The following is a 22,299-nucleotide window of genomic DNA, read 5'->3' as shown; positions in this document are numbered from 1 at the left end:
TGGATAACAAGAAAGGAGCCCAAACTCCTAACAATGATTCCATTTGTTTCTCTGTCATTTCAAAGCTACAATGCTTAAAACATATCTCAAAGTTCAAGTTCAAAGACTTAAAAATTTAAAAGAAAGCTTCTTGCCCTTTGCTTGAATGGTCATACCAAATTTTCTCAGACTGTCCAGAAAGGCTTGCTTTTTTGTTTATAAAATAACCTTAAAAATTCAGGATTGGATGTAATTCCATTGACCTCATTAGAAGCTCACTCTTGATTAAAATACTCTGGTTTTCTCAAAGCTACTTCATTTTTACTGTAATTGGCAAGAGTTTTAAACGATGTTAAAGTAAAATAAACCATTTAAGTTTTAAAAGACGATTTTAATCACAAATTAATAAATCATTGCTAAGATGAACATAAGGAAATTTAAGACATAAGAATTCCTTACCTGCTGTACAAATTTCTGATCAATGTATCGTTTTGCAATGCTAGGCTGGAAATCAGGGCTCTCCAAAAATCTTAAGAAGAATTCATACACCAACTATGAGAAAAAGTCAAATAAAAGCTAAGATAATGCCTATAAAATTTTACCCTAATAGTCACTTCATACCAAACATACCTCCCCTACCCACCCTAGGAGGGAGATTTTAGAGCTCATTAGAAAATATGATGAGTTTGGTAACATTTTTTTAAAACTAAAAATATATTCACAATTTGGTCTCCTAAGCTGGTAAATTTGGGGATTTATTGCTTTACATCACTTGCTGAAACCGTGAAATTATAGGAACTAGAAAATAAAGACGATGCCTATACAATATTTAACTAAGAAAGACTATTTTGCACTCCATACTCACTGGGAACATGTTCATTTTCCAGTGGACTCCTAACCCACTTCAATTTCATCTCTAGAGTTATTTTTTTTTAATCTTTAGAGTTCTTTAAATATAGATCAGAAACTTCCAGATAAGAATAAATTAGACTGTAAGGGGTGGTGTATCAATAACAACAACAAAAATAACTTCACGTCTTTCTATTAAACTATAGTGGGGAAAAATTAAATCAAAACCAGATACCTTATCTGCACTTGGGAAATAATAAACCAAATTATGTAAATTCAGGGTTCAGAAAGGAATGTCTTTATCAAGGTGAATAAACTAGAAGTCACAGCAGGACTTCTACTTAAGTGCCAAGGATCTTAAAGTAATGGGAAATGTTCACTTATTACCACAGATCAGAATTAAAGTAAGGTTTAGTTCAATCTGCTTCCATCACACCTACATCTGTCTTTCAAGAAGAAAGGAAAATAAAGTTTTTTTATTGTAACCTAACAGCTCATAAAAGGAGTATTGCCCCAAATGTGCCTTACTTTATTAGCTACTGAAAAACATATTAATCTAGCATCCTAAACATAAAAAAGGAAGATTATATCCTAAAGCAAAACAGTCATTCAGTAAACAGTATAGTTGGGCCACATATAGAAGGGAAGAAAAAAGGGGCACCTGAGTGGCTCAGCTGGTTAAGCATCCACCTTAGCTCAGGTCATGATCTCAAGGTTTTTGAGTTAGAGTCTCACATCAGGTTCTCTGCTGTCATCACAGAGCCTGCTTCAGAACTTCTGTCCTCCTCTCTCTCTGTCCCTCCCACAGACTCTCTCTCTCATTCCCCAAAATAAACAATTAAGAAAACTTACAAAAAAAAAAAAGATTGCTACAATAAATTTACAGACTTTACACAACACACAAATAAAGCATTACCAGGTCCGGGACTTTATCACTCACCACAGAATAACAAATTTTTATTACTATGAGTTCAGTAATATACAACAGTTTTGGGAACAAATATTATTTTTGTTTGATACATCTTTTTTGCCCAACTATGCAAAAGGAATGATGCTTATCTGGTCTAATTATTATCTAACTTTTAATTTTCATGTTAAGTATGACACTGTAACAAGAAAACAAACTGATATCAGTTTTATTTATAAATCATCTTCTAATCAACTAACTATGTAGATAATTTTGTTTTGGGGTACACACATGCAAAAAGATACACAAAATTATCAGAGTTCTCCAAAGAGTGAGTACAGTCTCACGGACTGCTACACAAGTTCAATGGCACAACTTACCAGTGCCTATTTTCATGTCCAATACTGGCCTACTGTGATATGTTCTTACTTTTGATTATTGGCATAGAGCTCCTAAAACGGTTGGCATTTCCTGAGTGATAAGAGGTTAGAGGTGCATCTTTTGTTTTTCACAAGAAGCCCCTTTCAATCATGCCTGCGTTTAGGCTAATAAGATGTCTCTGGGAGGATGAAGCCTGGTTATCTCAGCAACCAACCCTGTGATGAGAGGCTTGAAACTTTCAGCCCTCAACCCCATCCTCCAGGGAGGGGAGAGAGGCTGGAGACTGAGTTAATCACTGATGGCCACTGATTTAATGAATCATGTTTGTCTCATGGAACCACCATCAGAATCCTCAACAAGGGGGTTTGGAGAACTCCTGAACTCCTGGCTTGGTGAACACATCGAGGTACTGGGAGGGTAGTACCATGGAGCTCCTTCTCCATACCTATGCATCTCTTTCATTTGGCTGTTCCTGAGTTGTATTCTTATTTATAATAAATCAGTAACAGTAAATGAAGTGTTTCCTGTGTTCTGTGGGCAGTTATGAAAAATTATCAAATCTCAGGAGTGGATTGTGGGAATCCCAGACTTAAAGCCAATTGGTCAAAAATACAAGAGGCCCAGACTCCTGAATGCCATGTGAAATGAGGTATGGTCTCATGGGACTGAGCCCTTAATCTGTAGTATCTGTGGTAACTCTGGGTCATTAGTGTCAGAAACGAATAAATTATAGGACACCCAGTTGGTATCCATAGAGAAGTGAATTTCTTGGCGTAGAAAATCCAAACATTTGGTGTCAAAAGTGTTATGGGTAGAGCAAACAAGTTTTCCTTTTAGCTACATATAGTGGGAACAGATATTAGGCACTGTACAGTCCCAAAAAGCTCACTTGTTAGGGAGGTGAGACAAAACTAAACATACAAAATGGTGTATATGCAAACATTACATGGTACAGACTATGAGTGGAGGAGACACTTAGAAAAGGGCGAAAGCACTGTGGAATAAAGTCAGCAGGAACAATTTTAAGGAGGACATGCAACTTGAGGCCTACATTTGATCTGATTTTGGATAAGCCAAAAAGAAAAAGAAGGGCTTTTATAGAAAGGTAGGACATGTCTTGAGCACCAGATGTAGGGTATGGGTTGATAGGTATGGAATCAGGGACTCAGAATCTTTATGCAGATCCCTAGTTCAGGGGAAGTTAAGATTTGTGGTGAGGTAGGACCAGATTAAACAGGAGTCAAGTATGGCACGCATTAGCCTATACACTCTACCTCTTAAGATATACATCAGAAATATAGGGCTAAAGGCTTAATACTATTAGGAGTAATTACATGTCTTTTGGGAGATTTGCATGAAATCAAGCTGAATCCTCTAAATCACACATTCAGCTGAAACCTGTCTCTATGACAGATACTACATTATCATTTCTTTCAGAGTTTTTATCTCCATCATTTACCTGACACAGTGAACATTAAGGGATCAGTTAAGATTAGCAGCAAACTGCTTTTATGCAGCCAACTTAGCACCACTGAAGAGACAACAAAAGGTTATCTAAACACATGCTGAGTAATATGAAAACAGCAGGAAAGGAAACGCTGGTGATCTACAGAGCTGAAAATCTTCAGCACGGCACCATTAAGACTATGCTTCTATAAAACTGTACCCTGTCCCCACTGTCACTCTCTCTTATACTCTTTATCCTGCATTACTTTTTTTCTTGTATTTATTATTACACCTTGACATAGTAATATTATTTAGTCTTTTCCACTAGAATGTAAAGGGTTTTGCTTATTTGTTCAACACATTACCCCCAATTTGTAGAGCAATGCCTTGAACATATTCCTGAATGAATCACAGTTGTTGACTGTTTCTGTATATGTAAGTTTTTCTATATTCTTGTATATGAAGAAATAATTTGCTCCGAGAAGCTAAGAAATAGTGCTGCAAAGAACGATAGTTACAGCAATGGATTAATTTTTCTAGTAAAATGGCAAACTTCACATATGTTCCTACTTCTATGAACCTAAAAATACCCTAAAAATAAGTAAAAAATGTAAAAAGATAACTAAAAAAGGGTAATCTTACCATTCTACTCCATAATGACCATGTCTTTACTAAGGTTTAGTTAAAATATGAAAATTCTGGTCTTCATCAATAAAAGATTTTAGAAAAAGATACAGCAAAAACAATAGAGATTTTCAAAAACAACAGAGGTTTTTAAAGTATCTGAAAATAAGATCTATACAAAAAGCTAAGCAGACTGGAAATGTTAGGCCCAAGAGGTAAAGACTGAGAAGCAACTTTAATGAACTGTAAATACACAAAAGACTTTCTTCAAGGAATATGGTGATCTAATGTTTCCCAAACTCTTATAAGAGGAAGCTAATTTAAGTGGGTTTTAAAAAGGATTTAATATGGGGCGCCTGGGTGGCTTAGTCGGTTAAGCATCCGACTTTCGCTTAGGTCATGATCTCGCGGTTCGTGGGTTCGAGCCCCGCGTCGGGCTCTGTGCTGACTGCCAGCTCAGAGCCTGGAGCCTGTTTCAGTCTGTGACTCCCTCTCTCTCTGACCCTCCCCTGCTCACGCTGTCTCTCTCTCTCTGCTAGAAATAAAAAAATAAAATAAAATAAAATAATAAAATAAAATGGATTTAATACATGAAAGAATTCATGTAAGATGCAACATATACTGAACTAAATGAGATATTTCATATTAAATGCCTGAACACTGAATCTGACCATAAGCTATTTGGATTCACGTGAAGGTGTACACTGTAAAATGTGTATGTTTCCAAATTAAATTTCTAATTAGAGAGACCACAAAGAAGAGCTTCTAGTCCCTAAAATACAAGTTATTTGTAAAAACGTCTATGTTCTAGTCAGTACCTACATAATTACATCCTAAATATCTGTGCCACTAAAGAAAATAATTGATACAAGAAAATTAAAATACTATATGATCTGCCTGTATTCCAGGCTAATACAGCAGCCAAGCCTCCCTAATTATCTATAAGCTGGCACACAGAGGGGCGCCTGGGTGGCTTAGTCGGTTAAGCGTCCAACTTTCACTTAGGTCATGATCTCGCGGTTCGTGGGTTCGAGCCCCGCATCGGGCTCTGTGCTGACTGCCAGCTCAGAGCCTGGAGCCTGTTTCGGTCTGTGACCCACTCTCTCTCTGACCCTCCTCTGCTCACGCTGTCTCTCTCTCTCTCAGAAATAAATAAAACATTAAAAAAATTTTTTTAAATCAGCAATGTAATCACAAGAGCTAGCATCCACATATAAAGCATGGTTCCTCTCTACCTTCCAGGAGCTATATAGAAAATAGCTGATGTACGGATTATCCATCCTACTGTCATTAAAGATGTATCATTTTTCCTTTTATTTAAGACACTCTTCACTCCAACAGTTCTAGCCTGTAGCAGGCATTGCTGGTTGGCTAGTAATATCCATTCCCTTCCTCTTGTCTGTCTCTAGTTTTAACTGTCCATCCACCTTACAACTAGAGTAAAGAAAAAAGGAAAAAGAGAATGGAAATAAGAAAGATGAAAAACAATCCAACAGAACAAAAAAATGAGATTTTAAAGAACCAATATTTTAAGAGAAAATAATAGACACAGAGAGATAAGAAGAACCAACATATGAAGAGCTGGCATCTCCAAAGAAGAAAAAATAGCAGTACTACAAAAGAAATACTAAAAACTATTACTGAAGAAAAATTTCCAGAAATAAAAGTGGGCTTTTATAGTGAAAGAGTACTATTCAAATAGAAAAATAAACACTTATGTATAAGCAATACAGCACTTGGCCATTAAAGGGGAAACATCCTTTAGGCATCCAGGCAAAAACCCCATGTCTTTATAAAAGCAAAGAAAATCAGACTGAATTCGGAAGACAATGGAATAACATATTTAAGGTACCTAAGGGAAAGAAGATGAATCAAGGACTTTATATCAAATCAAACTGGCTTTAAAAATAAAATCTACAAACTGCTACTGTACATACAAAGACTCAAGGAATAATATTCCCATGAGTTCCTCTACTAACAAGTGAGCTCCAGGGGCCCCTGGTTGGCTCAGTCAGCAGAGCATGTGACTCTTGATCTCAAGGTCATGAGTTTGAGCCCCACGGTGGATGTAGAGATTACTTAAAAAAAAGAAAAAAGAAAAAGAAAAAAAAAAAAGAACAAGCTCCAAATTACCAAGAAATGATCAGAGGAACTTTGACATAAGGACTGATGGTAAGATTAAATATTTTACCTGCAGAGCTAGGAATAAGCAATGGGCATATAGGTGACAGAACAATAGTATACAATTAGTTACATGTTCTAACCACATAGGTATTATACAATAATAAAAATAAAAAGTTGGGGGAAGAGGATGGAGAAGAATGTATGGAAAGTAGAAGCTTTGAGCTGTTATACAGGTATTTACTGTGAGAGTAAAGGGATATTACTTTATGTGATATGGAAGTGGGGGAAGAGACAACTTAATAATTTCAGCATTGTTAATTCTAGGGAACCAATAAACTAGCTACAAGAGAAAAACCAAGGGTATCATATAAAGGTTATCAACTAAAGGCAACAATAAGAGCAAAAATATATTTCTTCCCACATACCAAAAGTAATGATCTTTTAAGAAAACAAGGGGAGGGGAGAGAAAAAGAAAAACATACAGTTTAAAACACTGTGTTAGGTTTGGTGCACACATTATCCCATTCAATCCTTACAGAATCCTGCTTCATCCCAGTTTCATAAAGGAAGATGCAAAAGAGTTAAGCAGCTAACCAAGGCCATATAGGTAGAAAAGTATCAAAACTAGGATTTAAGTAGAAGTCTGTCACCAGAATCATTTCCACTCACTATGCTTTGTAATAATAATTCTCTTACTTGTTAGAATTTGTATATATGAACTTTTGTTATGTTTAACCAAGGCATATCTGTACCTGTATAATTATACCTTTAAAAACTCACTTATGAGGAAAAAAGAAAAATGACTAGCTGAATTATTTGGAAGATCTAATTTCCTGGTGTAATAATGAAGCTAAAAAGGTATGAATTAAATCTCATTAAAAATTGGCATGTATGTGGTATTGTAGGGCCATAGACTACATATGTAATTGGTAGTGTAGGGCCATATGTAATTGGTATTGTTAAGGCCATAAACTACATTTAGGAGAGACACTAACGCTTTTAAAAATTAAGAGTAAGTACTCTGGAGTAATACTTGAGTTATAAACCTAAGTCTGCTACTTACTATTTTTATAAACTTGGGCAGGATTCTTAATCTCTTCTAGCTTCATCTAAACTTATCTATAAAATGTGAACAATATTGTGGTGTTACCAAAAGGATTAGATAAGATGTGTATATAAAGCAACTGCCACTATCTCTTAAACATGGTAAGTGCTCAATAGTCATTGGTATTGCTCTAATTAGCTAATCATGATTAGTAGTCTCATAAATGAGTACCATTGATCATATGTAAACACACACATCAAATTCTCTAGATAAACCCATCATTGTGCTTGCCTGGAAATTTCAGGTCATTAATATTATTTTTAAAATATAAAAATTATCTGAAGCATTAGGCAAGAGTCCTTTGAATTTTTACCTTCTCCCTCAGAACCTTGCTTATTTTAAAAAAATAAGAAAGCTTTATCTGAATATTCTCAGAGTATTTTAATGAGACATCTGGAGAACAAAAATAAATGATCATAAAGACTAGATATGTAAAAACATGTGCAAAAGAAACACTAAACACATGTGAGCATAGTTTATGGCTATAGTGGAATCTTTGTAACAGTTTGTAAGTAGTGTAAGAGAATCTACCCTGAATCCTATCTAATAGTTCTAGTACTAAAGTATCAACTGAAGTAGTGTCAATGTGATTCTACTGCATGAACTCTAGATGACACTATATTAAAGACACATATTTGTGGGGATGTTTAAATGAAGCAGAGCTAGACAGAAATAGGGAAGGTTTAATGAAGAATTGATCCTGCCTATACAGTAAAATTTTACCAATTTTCTAATGACTCTGAGGAGTGAACTGTCACACAATGGCATTTAGGTCAAGAAGACTATCCCTTTCTCAGTCACAACTAAAAAGATGTGCTCCAGAGAGAGACTTCTGAAATGGCAAAGTGAACTTGGTGAACCTGCTGACCCACAAAACAACCCAAAACAATTTGAGCTGGCATAAGAATAAGTGAATCTGAAGGTAGATCAATAGAGTTTATTCAGTTTGAGAGGCAGAAAGAAAAAAGAATGAACAAAAAAGTAACAGAGCTTCAGAGATCTGAGGGACACCTTCAGTCATACCAACATACACATACATAATAGGGTCTCAGAGAGGAGAAAGAGGAAGAAAAAAATATCTGAAGAGATAACAGCTAAAATCAACTCAAATTTGGTGAAAAATACTAATTTACGCAAGAACTCTTACTGGAGCTCAATGAACTCCAGTAGAATAGAGCCAAAGAGATCACACCTACACATATCACAATCAAAACTGACAGAAATGAAAAATAGAAAATATTCAAAGCATCAAGAGAAAAATAACATCACACATATGAAATCCTAAATAACAACTGACTTGTCATCAGAAAACAAGGGATACCAGAAGACCTGTGGGATGACATCTTCTGACTGTTGAAGGAAAAGGGTAGTTAAGCCAAGAATTCTATATCCAGCAAAACTCTCCTTCAAAAATGAAGGGGAAATTAAAACACTCCCAGATAAACAAACACTGAGAGAATTTACTAATAGACCCGTTCTACAAGAAATACTAAAGGGAACCCTTCAGGAAGAAATGAAAGGATATTCACAAGAAGAAATAAAAAGCACAGGTAAAGGTAAGCACAGTTGAACCTTGAATAATGCAGGGGTTAAGGGCACTGACCCTCCCCACCCTGACTCAGTCAAAAATCCACATGTAATTCTGGACTCTCCCGAAACTTAGCTACTAATAGCCTATACTGTTGAGAGCAAGCCTTACTGATAACAGAACCAAATAACATGTATTTTGTATGTTATAAATATTATATACTGTATTCTTAAAACTTAAGTAAGCTGGAGAAAAAAATGTAAAACTATCATAAGGGAGAATACAAACTGGTACAGTCACTATGAAAAACAGTATGGAAGTTCCTCAAAAATTAAAAATAGAACTACCCTACAATCTGGTAATTGTACTACTGGGTATTTTTACCCAAAGAATATGAAAACACTAATTTGAAATGATATAGGCACCCCAATGTTTATTGGGGTTATTTAGCATTATTTAGAATTAACCAAATTATGGAAGCAGCCCAAGTGTCCACTGATAAATGAATATGGAACATGGATAAAGAAGATGTGGTCTATATACACGGTGGAATATATAAAATATATAAAAAAGAATGAAATCTTGCTATTTGCAACAAAATGAATGGATCTAGAGAGTATAATGCTATGTGAAATAAATCAGGTAGAGAAAGACAAATACCATAAAATTTCATTCATATGTGAAATTTAAGAAACAAAACAGTAGAACAAAACAAAAAAGAGACAAACCAAAAAACAGATCTTAACCACAGAGAACAAACTGATGGTTACCAGAGGGGAGGGGGGTGGGGGAGATGGATGAAATAAGTGAAGGGGATTAAGAATAAACTTATCACACTGAGCACTGAGTAAGATACAGAATTGTTGAATCACTATACCATATACCAAAAACTAACATAACACTGTTGGTTAAGTATATTGGAATTAAAATTTTGTTAAATATTGTAAAGAAGAGATAATACATTTATAGTACTGTACTATATCAAAAAAGTCTCGGGGCGCCTGGGTGGCTTAGTCGGGTTAAGCGTCCGACTTTCGCTTAGGTCATGATCTCGCGGTTTGTGGGTTCGAGCCCCGCGTCGGGCTCTGTGCTGACTGCCAGCTCAGAGCCTGGAGCCTATTTCAGAGTCTGTGTCTCCCTCTCTCTCTGACCCTCCCCTGCTCACGCTGTCTCTCTCTCTCTCTCCTAGAAATAAATAAAAATATTAAAAAAAAAAAAAGTCTGCACATAAGCAGATTCATGCACTTTAAACTCATGTTGTTCAAGGGTCAACTATACATAATATAAAAGCATAAATGTATTTTATTTATAACTCATTTGTTCTACTGCTCTACAAGACAATCACGTAAAGCAATAATTACAAAATTGTACTGGTGGGCAATGACAAGAATACCACAAATAATATCACAAAGGAGGTGGGGGAGGGAATGGAGGTTATATTGTATCAAAATTTTTTATACTACTGAAATTAAGTTAGTATTCAACCAAACCAGATTGTTTTAAGATGCTAATTGTAATCCCCAGGGTAACTACTAAGAAAGTAAAAAGTTCCGTTGAAAAAAACAAGGGAATTAAAATGGCACCCTAACAAATACAAAAGGCAGTAATGGAGAAGTAGGAAAGCAAAAAGGCATACAACATATAGAAAGAGCAAAATTTCTATTAGGCAGATGTAAATCCTAACTTATCTGCAATTACATTAAATGTAAACTGATTAAACACTCCAGTCCAGTCAAAAGGCAGAGACTGTCAAAACTGATTACAAAAACATGATCCAACTTTATCAAGACAAAATGTATATTCAAAGGAACTGATTAAAAGGAAAAGGATTGGAAAAGATATATCATGCAAACAGTAACCAAGAGAGAGCTGGAGTGCCTATGCTAATATCAGACAAAACAAACCACCTAGAGTTATTATAAGGACAATCCATAGATAAGACATAACAATTATAAACATAAGCAGCTAATAATAGGGTTCTGAAATACATAAAGCAAAACCTGACAGAGCTGAAGAGAGAAATATAAAATTCAACAATAATAGTTAGAAACTTCAGTATCTTACTTTCAATAATGAGTAGAAATCAAAGATCAACAAGGAAAAAGACTTTAATAACATTATAAACCAATAAGACCTAACAGATTTCTCCCATCCAAGTACTAACCAGGCCCGACCCTGCTTAGCTTCCGAGATCAGACGAGATCGGGCACGTTCAGGGTGGTATGGCCGTAGACTGACCTAACAGATTTCTACAGAATGCTCTACCCAACAACAGAATACACATTCTTCTCAAGCACACATGAAACATTCTCCAGAATATACTGTATGTTAGGCCCTACTAAAAGCCTCAATAAGCTTACATGGATTGAAGACATTCAAAGTATATTCCCCAACTACAATGAAATAATTAGAAATTAGTAACAGAAAGAAATGTGGCAGTCACAAACATACAGAAATTAAACACATTCCTTATTAATAAAGAAGAAATCACAGGAAAATTAGAAAATATTTTGAGGTGAATGAAAACAAAAACACAACTTATCAAAATTTATGGGAAACATGTTAAAACAAAAACCTGTACATGAATGTTCATAATAGTTCTCATTACAATAAGCCAAAACATCTATCAATTGATTAATGGATACATAAAATGTGGTATATCCAGAAAATGAAATATTATTCAATCATTAAAAAGAATGAGGTATGGACACATGCAACAACATTGATGAACCTTGAAAATACTATGCTAAAGAACCCAGACATACAAGTCCATATATTACATGATTTCACTTAAATATTCAGAACAGGTAAATCCATAAAGACAGAAAATAGATTAGGAGTTGTCAGGAACTGTGAGGATAGGAAAATGGGAAGTGACTGCTAATGTGAAGGGGGTTTCCATTTGGTGATAAAAAAGTTCTAGAACTAGATAGTGATAATGGTTGCACAGCATTGTGAATGTAGTTAATGTCACTCAACAGAACACTTTAAAATGGTTTAAATGATAAGTGTATTTTATCTCAAAAAAAGTGAAATCGATTTTGGGGGAAAAGAAAATAATGATAAGAAAACATACTAAAAGTCAAATATTTTACACAGACACTAAGATCTAAAAGAGACCCACCATGATTTCAGCAGAATATCATAAAGGTAATTTTCAATATATAATTAAATTTCATACTTGTATGTGAGGCCAGGAGGCCTCAAGTGTGGGTTCATCCTCTTCTGGATCAAAATCTGGATTATCACTTGGAGGAAGAGTACGGAAGATGTTAGCACTGATCTGTAAAGAAAAGGAATTTAGATTTATATTCTTTGTTGTACAACTAAACAATGTAAACTGAAATATTTTAAAGATAACTTTAAGAAAAAAGTTTTGACTATAAGCCTAGTTCAAAACCTATAAGCTTCATCAAGATATGAAGAAGTGAGATGTTTCTCTTTTCTCTATCCCATAACTATGACTTCTTCAGATGCCAACTTACTACAGATTACAGATTACCTCTGGATTCATCTTCCTTAAATTACAAGTTGTTATTTCCAAGTTTTGCTTAAACAGAAAATTTACAAAAAAAAAAAAAAAGAGGAGGAAGGAATTCTGGGGAGAAAAGCACAAAGTTCCTAAGTCTACCTATCAATAACTTGATCCATTTCATCTTTCCATAATTCCCTCCATATTCTAATCCAGCCATTTACTTACTTTACAGTCCAAAAGAGTTTGATAAAAGATCTCCATTCCTATACATACACACCACACTGAGAAAGAGGGAAAGGAGGGTAGAATACCCTCACTGCTATTATGGACATATCCCTCTGGTGATTTAATGTATTTTATCCTGAGCCTTTTTAATTTTTATTTTTTTAATGTTTATTTATTTTTGAGAGAGAGAGAGCACAACCTGGGGAGGGGCAGAAAGAGAAAGAGAAAGAGAAAGAGAAAGAGAAAGAGAAAGAGAAAGAGAAAGAGAGAAAGAGAAAGAGAAAGGGAAGGGGGGAGAGACAGAGAGAGAGAGAGAGAGAGAGAGAGAATCCCAAGCAGGCTCCGCACTGTCAGCAGAAAGCACGATGCAGGGCTTGAACTCACAAACCGTGAGATCATGACCTGAGCTGAAGTCGTACACTTAACCGACTGAGCCACCCAGGTGCCCCTGAGCCTCTTTAAACAAAACAAAACAAAACAAAACAAAACAAATTAATCTCTCTAAAATCAGAATGTTGAGATTCTTCATTTCAGATTCAGTGAAATAACAGTATTTATAATTTCATTATTCACACTGTCTTAGCACCAAGGTAAACTAACACATCTTTTTTCTCTAGCAAAGGTTAGACTGTGGTGCTAATCTTTGAAGAATGATGAACAACAACTGAGAAACCACATGGTTTAGCAAACACTTAAGGCCATACTATTAAAGAGTTGGTCACGTGAGATAAACTAGTTGGGGAATAAAGGATGAGACAAGAGGTTGTAGGTGGTGCAAATTTCCAACTATGCTTATGAAGTGGCATCTATGCTTAGCCAAATAACTGCTTACAGTCAATTACTAAAACCAAAAGACTTAGAAAGTAATAACCTAGAATTTGATCTGCTAGAACTCAATGCCAGTACATAAGGGCGGAACCAATAAAGAGTTTGACAGGTATCAATTTCACAAAGAATGGTAGAAAGTCACAGATAAAACTTGAAAAGGAAAGATGTCTCATTCAGAGGGCATAATTTGCCTTTGAGATCATACTTATTCTTGGTAGTAAAAAAACATTAACCTTGTTGCCACCAATAAAATTAACTATATAATAAGTATACTTAAGAGCTTTATAGGGCCAAGAGGGTGAGTTGGCTTCACGCTTATCGAGAAATTAAGTACCCATAAGTTAAAAAAAAAAAAAGACAAAGCATACACACCTTTTTTCTTGGAAAAAGAAATAACTCCCAGAATTTATTAGTACAGAATAAATTGACCCAAACATTTGAGTACTTTCAATATCTAAATATTTGACAGCTTTAGGTAATCTTTACATGCACTCGAACTCACAACCCTAAGATCAAAAGTTGCATGTTCTACCAACTGAGCTAGCAGGCACCCAAGTCAGTAACTTTACAGAGATTAAAATAAAGTACCTTTTTCCAGGATTTGAAAATTTTCTGAATATAAACCCTTTGAAATCAGTAAAATGGAAATACTGTTTTTCCCCTGAACGTATTTTAAATGATAAACACAAAACGAAAAACAAAATGAGTTTATCAGTATTCAATACTTGTTTTCAAACTATCACTTAATTTTTATAGTCTATTGAGAGTTTAGGGAAGCCAACTTCATTTTGATCAATGCTCCCTGTATAGCTACTCTTTAAAACTTCTTTAAGGCTTTTATTTTCATTAAAAAAAAAAAAACAAAGAAAACTTTTAAAAAGCAAACAAAAAACTGAACCAAAATTTTCTAGTATAATGTGATGAAAGAAAACTCAACTGGTGTAACAGGGCCAAATTAAACTTTCTATACATTTTGTTCTTCCCCCAGAACATATATTAGGCAAGGGGAGGGAAATGAAGACAACTACAAATTATACTTGCTATAACGTTCTATATACCCTGGTAACATTTAAACTTCAATTATGACTTCAGTGACTCTTGAATACTCCAACTAATTTTTTTTACTGTTTTTTTTTTTACGGTTTTTAAAGTTTTACAAACTTTACTGTTTGATGAAAAATAAGGTTGAATTATTAATAAACAGTATCCTAAACAACCTTACCTTAATAAAGTTGGCAGTTAATTTAGTTTTCAGAGATTTTTCACTTATGTACGTTACTTAACTTCTTAAAGGTCCTGAGTTTTTATTAAAATTCAAGTGCTATAGAATCTATAAATACATTAATACATTAAAATAGTCTAAATAAATACATATTTTTAGACCTGACTCCTTTACCCACTGCTGAAATGTGGAGAGTCCCATAGTTTTTCATTAGTCTTCTCTCTTTGCACTTTAGACATTCTCCCTTAGTGACAATTCAGCTCTATGACATTAATTACTTATTAATCTGTACAATCTTAAGCCTACAGGTTTCTCTTAAGCTCTAGATCTACACTATACAATATGACAGCCACCAGTGTGGCTATTGAATTTTCAAACTAATATAAGCAATGACAGCATCAGTGGAATGAATGGATAATCTTTCAAATGGACTATTTTAAAAACATTGTTTTGAGTACACTGATTATTGTCTATTTATTAAAAATTAGTCTCAGGTAATTCATAATTACACCTCAGATCTTACTTGAATTTATAGAAATCTGAGGAACTTAAGTCTAGAAGGCTTACCATTTTTACTATATCAGAATACGCTGATTCAACAATTACACCACGATTAGTTGAAACATACTCAACCAGTTCATTCAGTGTTGCCCTTTTAATTTCTTTGCTCTTCAAGTCTGAAACAGAGTCCATGAAATCAAACAGTATACAACACTGCTGCAACTTCTGACAGAATAGCTCTTGTTGTTCATTGGAAGTGGCATCTATAAATAAAAATAAAGAAAAACTTAGAAATAACCTACTCAGAAGTTACTTTAATATGCTCATTAATTTTAGAGATGCTATTCACACACATAAAATAAAAAGCTTCTCTCAAAAGTCTAGTGAGGGGGAAAAAATGATGAGAAATTCACCCACCTAACCTCATCATTCATGCCAGAAACCAGGATCCATAATGGACTTTTCTTCCTTTCTTACTACCCCTAATCAATCATTATAGATTACTGATTATGTTTAACATATCTGTCATTCTCACTGCCATTTTAATTACCCTCATCATCTATCATCTAAATTACAGCAGTGATAACCTAACTGCTCCTCCTACCTGCACCATAACTATTACAATTCCTGATTTAGCTTCTAAAATACCTCAAAAGCTAAAATTGCACTACAAGGAGAAACAATCTGATCACACCCAATACTTCTCAATAATTCTCCAAAAATTACAAATTGAAACTCAAACTTCTCAGGATTGTATACAAAATTCAGCTGCCTATTGTCATCAATCATCTCTCAACACTTTCCAGCATGTACTCAATATGGTTAAACCATATTGCCTCAACTTGTGAAGATTTCTTTTGCCTGGAATGCTCTTTTCCACATTCTCACCCTGGGAACCCTCCCCATTTATTACGTTTCAGCGGAAACATACTCCCCTCAGAAACTCTAGGACACTAAAGCTAAACTGGTTAATCCACTTTTACCCAAATGTATCTTAGGTATGTATCTCTACTGTAACATTTTTTGTGCTATATGGCAATTATGTTTTACATGTACAACACTCCTAGACTGCAAGGCCCCCAAAGACAGGAAACAATTGTTTTTAACTGTATTTCTGTCTCTCCCTCTCCCCACACACCACCACCTCTTCTATCAAGCACAGTATCTGGCACACAATAGTCATTCAGCAAATGTTTCTTGTTTTGCTGTCTACTTATTTACAGAAATATGGACATATTACATTGATTTGATTCTAACAAATGTACTAAATCCATTTGTTTACAACATTCAAAAAACAACAAAACTTCAATTCTGAACTTTCACATCTGTAAACAAGGACTTTCAATTAGCTCAATTATTTAAGTTTCTTGAGTAGGGGGATTAAATTTTAAAAAATCAGATATGCATCCATTTAATATACTTAATTTGAAAAAGTACAAGATGAATAGCTCTGTTTTTTGTAAGCTTCCCAATTATGCAACTTATTAGATTTGGTATGTGTTACACACTAGAGAAGGGTGATTATTTGAGCTATAAGAATCCTTTTCAACTCATACTGTACAGGAAATCCCCATAAATTGTCTCAGTTACTCAGTAATGCCTTTATCTACTTATAAAGATATCTAAATCTTCATTGTATAACCTTATATCTCTATTATAACATATATTAGATCTTTATATATAATTAAATTCCATCATACTGATGGAGAATATATGGGAAATAGGTATCATACCTTTCAAGCTAACTCCGTTCTAACAGAGTTTTAAAGCATTTTAAAGCTATTTTTTCCTTTAGTAATACAAACTCATACAATATCCCATTTCAATACATGGTCCAGTCCTAACTAATTCTCTTTTTCCTCCCGCTACCAACTCAACATGAAATCACTCCCTTTCTTGTTCCCCAAAGGCTATGTGTCTGCTCACTCTTTTCCCTACCTGATTGATATACCTTATCAGATTTCCTCCCCTATGTTTCACTCATAGCAATGACCATTTTTATCAATAACCTACCTTGATGGTGATTTAAATGGATTAAATTAGATAATGATCATGAAGTTGAGTGAATATATTTCAAAGTGGAATATAAATGGAAGGCATTCATCTCTTATATCACAGGCTAGTAGCTTCTGGCTAACATGTTAGAAGACACAAATGATTTTTAGGACTGGCAAATAGTATTCAGGAATATGTTACCAAAAAAAAAGTTTCATTTTCTGGGCACCTAACTCTCTAGAGAAAAATTAATGTTTTTTCATGGCTTCTTAACCTAAAAATTTATTTGAATTTATTTTTTTATTCTCTTGAATTTTATCTCAATATTACTTAATGCTTAAATGGGACAGGTCACATCTGGATCTTCCCAAACATTAGAAATATTTAGAAAACAGTTAACATTTCAACTACTTTGGCTCTGAGTTAAAATAGACATTTCCAGTCCTCAATTTTTTTTTAGGTTTTAGATAAAAGAAAAAATCTTTTCCCACTTACACCTAATTTAAACTTTCCAAACAATCCTTAGTTCTGGGGCACGTGGGTGGCTCAGTCAGTTAAGCATCTGACTCTGGCTCAGGTCACGATCTCACAGTTCGTGGGTTTGAACCCCACATCGGGCTCTGTGCTGACAGCTTAGAGCCTGGAGCCTGCTTCAGATTCTGTACCTCCCTCGCTCTCTGCCCCTCCCCCGCTCATTCTGTCTCTCTCCCCTTCAAAAATAAATATTTTGAAATGATTTTTTAAATAAAAACAAAAAACAATCCTTAGTTGTGAAAGTTGGAGATGACTTCCTGTCTTCAAGAGATTACAAACTGCTAGGTTCATGACACACAACATTTTTCATAGGCTAAAAACATTTTTATAGTAGTTATCCTAGTAAGAGAAAATGATTATTGGCTTTCATCAAGTTATGAAATATTTTGCACTTGTTGATGTTTATTATGTCCCAACTCTTAGGTATCTCTCTGAAACACAATTTACACTGAATTTTCTCATAAGAAAAAAAGAAAAGCAGAAAATATATTTCAACAAGTTGAAAAAAGATCAGACTATATTTTGGCTCTACTTCATAAACATGAATGACAACTTGTGAGAAAAAGAATGCATAATAATTCTCTTTGCTAAATGTAAAAAGTACTGACAAAATCTACATCATTGACTGAAGTCTGTTATACTCAATGATGTTTCAGTTTGGCAATGTCTAACACTTAGGCACTAATATCATGTATTGTTCTGACTTAGTTATTTTTACTAGGCTAATGTTAATTACCCATTTGCCATTTTCAATGTGGATAATGTCCATTCCAATTCCAATGGTGATAGCTTTTTCCCTTAGGATTTTCTATCTGCAATATTCCCTGACATCTTCTATGAGAATTTCACTTAGTGGTTTAAAAATAAAAACACCTGTGGAAATATACAAGTTCACAGAACAATTCAGAACGCCTTATAGTACTACATCATATAGCGACTGGAATGGTAGATTCACACAGTGTAATTGTTATGCATCATCCCCTGAGTGCAACACAGTATTTGCTTAGTCAACTTGAAATTTACATGAGACCCCAAATTTTTGCTAAAGCAATTTAAAGCAGGTCTTCTTGAAATGATAACATGTATATATTTCTTTTTTTTAAGTTTATTTAGAGACAGAGTGTGTGAGTGAGAGATAGAGAGAGAAAGTGAATGCACAAGCAGGAGAGGGACAGAGAGAGGAGAGAGAATCCCTCACGGTCAGTGCAAAGCCCAATGTAGGACTCTATCTCACAAATGGTGAGATCATGACCTACCAAAGCCGAGGTCAAGAGGTGGACACAACCAACTGAGCCACGCAAGTGCCCCTGATATGTATCTATTTCAAGTGGATTATTACTTTCTTCTAAAATTTGTAAATAAATCAGGAACAAATAAAGGATGAGTATTTAAGAGCCTGGGGACTGCCATTTAAACGAAGGGAAAAACCGAGTCCCTATTCATAAACCTTTTGGTATATTTTGATCTCCCTAAGTATTTACTTGGGAGCAATTCAGACCAGCAATTATTACCAGTAATTATCATAGTGTATCATGTTAAATGTATCAATTCAAATGCCTTAAGTCTTTAAATTGCCAAGGAAATTTGATTACAATTTAGAAATATTATGACCTAAAATACCAGCTTACGTTTATCTTTTCAGTAACATCAGAGCTAAGAATTTCCTAAAAGTGCTCTTCTAGAAAACATTACTAAATCTCCAATATAACAAGCTCTGCATGAAAATTATGGAAGATACAAGAAAAACTGCACAAATCAAGGAATTATCTAAAAACCAGATGTGCCTTGCCTTGCAAAATACATAACTGGTTTAAACTTGCCTGGAAGATGAGTTTTTCAAGTACATCTTAACTCTTCCATTTTGGTATGACTGAAATTTGATTCCACTAAAAAATTTCAGTACTGTAAAAGTCCCTACATGGTCTTAGGCAGAAGGAGAATCAAGACAATTCTAGGGAAGGGAGGCATTTCATCTTTGAAGAATCATTAATACAACTTTTAAAACTCACGAAAGCTTGTTAGGTTTCCCTATTTATTTCTGAATGCTTAAGTTTTCTCTCAACACCCAACATGAAGTATATATATAGCTGGCTCACACTTTAAGAAATATTGCTCTAGGGCTACCTGGGTGGCTCTACCAGTTAAGCATTCAGCTCTGCGCTGCCAGCTTAGAGCCTGCTTGGGATTCTCTCTCTCCCTCTCTCTCTGCCTCTCCCCTGCTGTCTCTCAAAATTAATAACTAAACTGGAAGAAAACAAAACATCAGGAAAAAAAAGAAATACTGCTCTAGAGAAGTGTTTATCAAGGTGTGAATGGCAACCTATTGCTGAGTAGTAAGATCATTTTAGTGGGTCATGACTAGAATTTTAAAATATATGTAAGATATCAATGTGTTTCAAGTATGTGAGTACTGAGTTGTAAAGTAAAAATTTTTTTAAGTTTATTTATTTTGAGTGAGACACAGACAGCAGGAGCAGGGGAGGGGCAGAGAGAGATTCCCAAGCAGGCTCCGTGCTGCCAGCATGAAGCCCGACATAGGGCTCGATCCCACCAACCATGAGATAATGACCTGAGCTGAAACCAAGAGTCAGACACTTAACTGACTGAGCCACCCAGGTGCCCCCCGTAAAATGTGTCTCTTATTATAGTTAGCAGTCAAAAAAATTTTGAGAACGACTGCTTTACAACATATAAAGTACTCTAAGAGACCACACTACAAAGCATGCCCAAGATCACAAAACAAATCCATAATGCAAACAAGATTCAAATCACCTAGAATGCAAGAACAAGTATATATAAGACTATCGTCTTTGAAATACCTATCAACTGTTCCTCTAATAGCTATATTCTAAATCCTTACCCACTTACAGATTTACAATGCATACTAGTTAAAGATGGCAAATTTGTTTATCTCTTCCCTTTTATTCTAAAATAAGACTAGGGGCACCTGGGTGGCTTAGTCTGTTAAGCATCTGAGTTCAGCTCAGGTCATGATCTCAGGGCATTGTAAGATCGGTCCCATGTCAGGCTCTGTGCTGACAACTCAGAGCCTGGAGTCTGCTTTGGATTCTATGCCCCCTGTCTCTGCTCCTCCCTCGCTCACACTTTTTCTCTTTCTTTCTCAAAAATAAATAAACATTAAAAAAGTTTTTAAATAAGACTAAACCAAAAATTATGTAGGGGTGTGTGTGTGTGTGTGTGTGTGTGTGTGTGTGTGTGTGTGTGTGTGTGTGTGTAAACCCACAATAACAGAGAAAGAATGGGGCTTTAGGCAAAAGACTTCAACAAATTTCTGGAAAACTCAAAGTCCATGAAGAAGTGGTAACTGACAAAAAGCAGGAAGTCACAGTCTAGAATAAACAGGGAATTACAGATAAGGTTCCCACAGGATTTTGGATTAGAAATACCTAGTGAAATAGAGAATGAGATTAAGACATGAGCTGAAAATAGGGGATTATATAAATCTGTGTGTACTGAACAGTCTACCATCTCACCATCTCAATCCAAAAGTCGGTCAAGCATTCAGGCCCCAGGCAAAAAAAAAAAGGGGGGGGGGGTGCTTCCCAAAGAAACTTAATCGTCCCAGAGAAAAATTCTAGTTTTTACTAGTTAGTTCCATGACCAATTACTCTAAACAAAAGCAGGCAGTGAATGAACCCCCATCCAACTTCTAAAGTGATTTTTAAAAATTCACTAATATTAACAGAAAACAAAGGATCACAAGACATTCAAGTAAAGCCTTGAAACATGAAGGTAAACTAAATAAACAGAAAAAAAAAGACACCAAACAATGGGTTAATTTAGCATATCACTTTGAAATTTCAAATGCTCAGGAGGAAAGACTAAACACTTCCAAATTAAAAAAAAAAAAGTTGGGGTACCTGGGCGGGTCAGTCAGTTGAGCACCTGACTTCTGCTCAGGTCATAATCTTGCGGTTTGTGAATTTGAGCCCTGCGCTGGACTCTGTGTTGACACCTGGGAGCCTGGAGCCTGCTTCAGATTCTCTGTTTCCCTCTCTTGGCCCCTCCCTTGCTCACACTCTGTCTTTCTTTCCCTCTCAAAACTAATAAAAAGAGTTTTTTTTAATTAACTCACAAAAGAACCAGAGGCTGATATCCATTAGATTTCTTCTCAGCAAAGGTGATGCAAGAAGACAAAGGAGATATATTATTCAAATTCTAATGTCAATCTAGAACTGTGTAACTAGCCAACAATCAATAAGTATAAGGATTCAATAAGGGCATTTTCAGATATACAAACACTTGGAAAACTTACCACCTTCACAAAATTTTTTTTTTTTTTTTAATGTTTTTATTTATTTCTGAGAGAGAGAGACACACACACACAGCGTGAGCAGGGGAGGGTCAGAGAGAGAAAGAGACACAGAATCTGAAGCAGGTTCCAGGCTCTGAGCTGCACAGAGCCCGACGCGGGGCTCAAACCCACAAGCCGGGAGATCATGACCTGAGCCGAAGTCGGACACTTAACCGACTGAGCCACCCTGGCACTCCCTTCACAACCTTTCTTAAGAAATAACCTGAGGACATGATGCAGCAATAAAGGAAAAAGAGAAAA

The 22,299-nt window shown here is 35.1% G+C and overlaps 1 protein-coding gene across 2 annotated transcripts in view; it reads right to left on the bottom strand.

Moving 5' to 3' along the window:
* The window catches only part of PPP2R5A (protein phosphatase 2 regulatory subunit B'alpha), a 62,463-nt gene that overhangs the window by 16,054 nt on the left and 24,110 nt on the right, over positions 1-22,299 (bottom strand). For both annotated transcript variants that reach the window (XM_077763183.1, XM_077763184.1), the window contains exons 2-4: positions 15,261-15,457; positions 12,125-12,226; positions 439-531 (exon numbers count right to left, since the gene is read on the bottom strand). In XM_077763183.1, the coding sequence (XP_077619309.1) occupies positions 439-531; positions 12,125-12,226; positions 15,261-15,457 (392 nt within the window). The remainder of the gene's footprint in view (positions 1-438; positions 532-12,124; positions 12,227-15,260; positions 15,458-22,299) is intronic.

This window comes from Crocuta crocuta, unplaced genomic scaffold, assembly GCF_008692635.1.
Source record: "Crocuta crocuta isolate KB4526 unplaced genomic scaffold, BGI_CrCroc_1.0 scaffold3, whole genome shotgun sequence".
Taxonomy (NCBI): domain Eukaryota; kingdom Metazoa; phylum Chordata; class Mammalia; order Carnivora; family Hyaenidae; genus Crocuta; species Crocuta crocuta.
The sequence above is the reverse complement of the archived record's forward strand: the minus strand, read 5'-3'. Positions and strand labels throughout refer to the sequence as shown.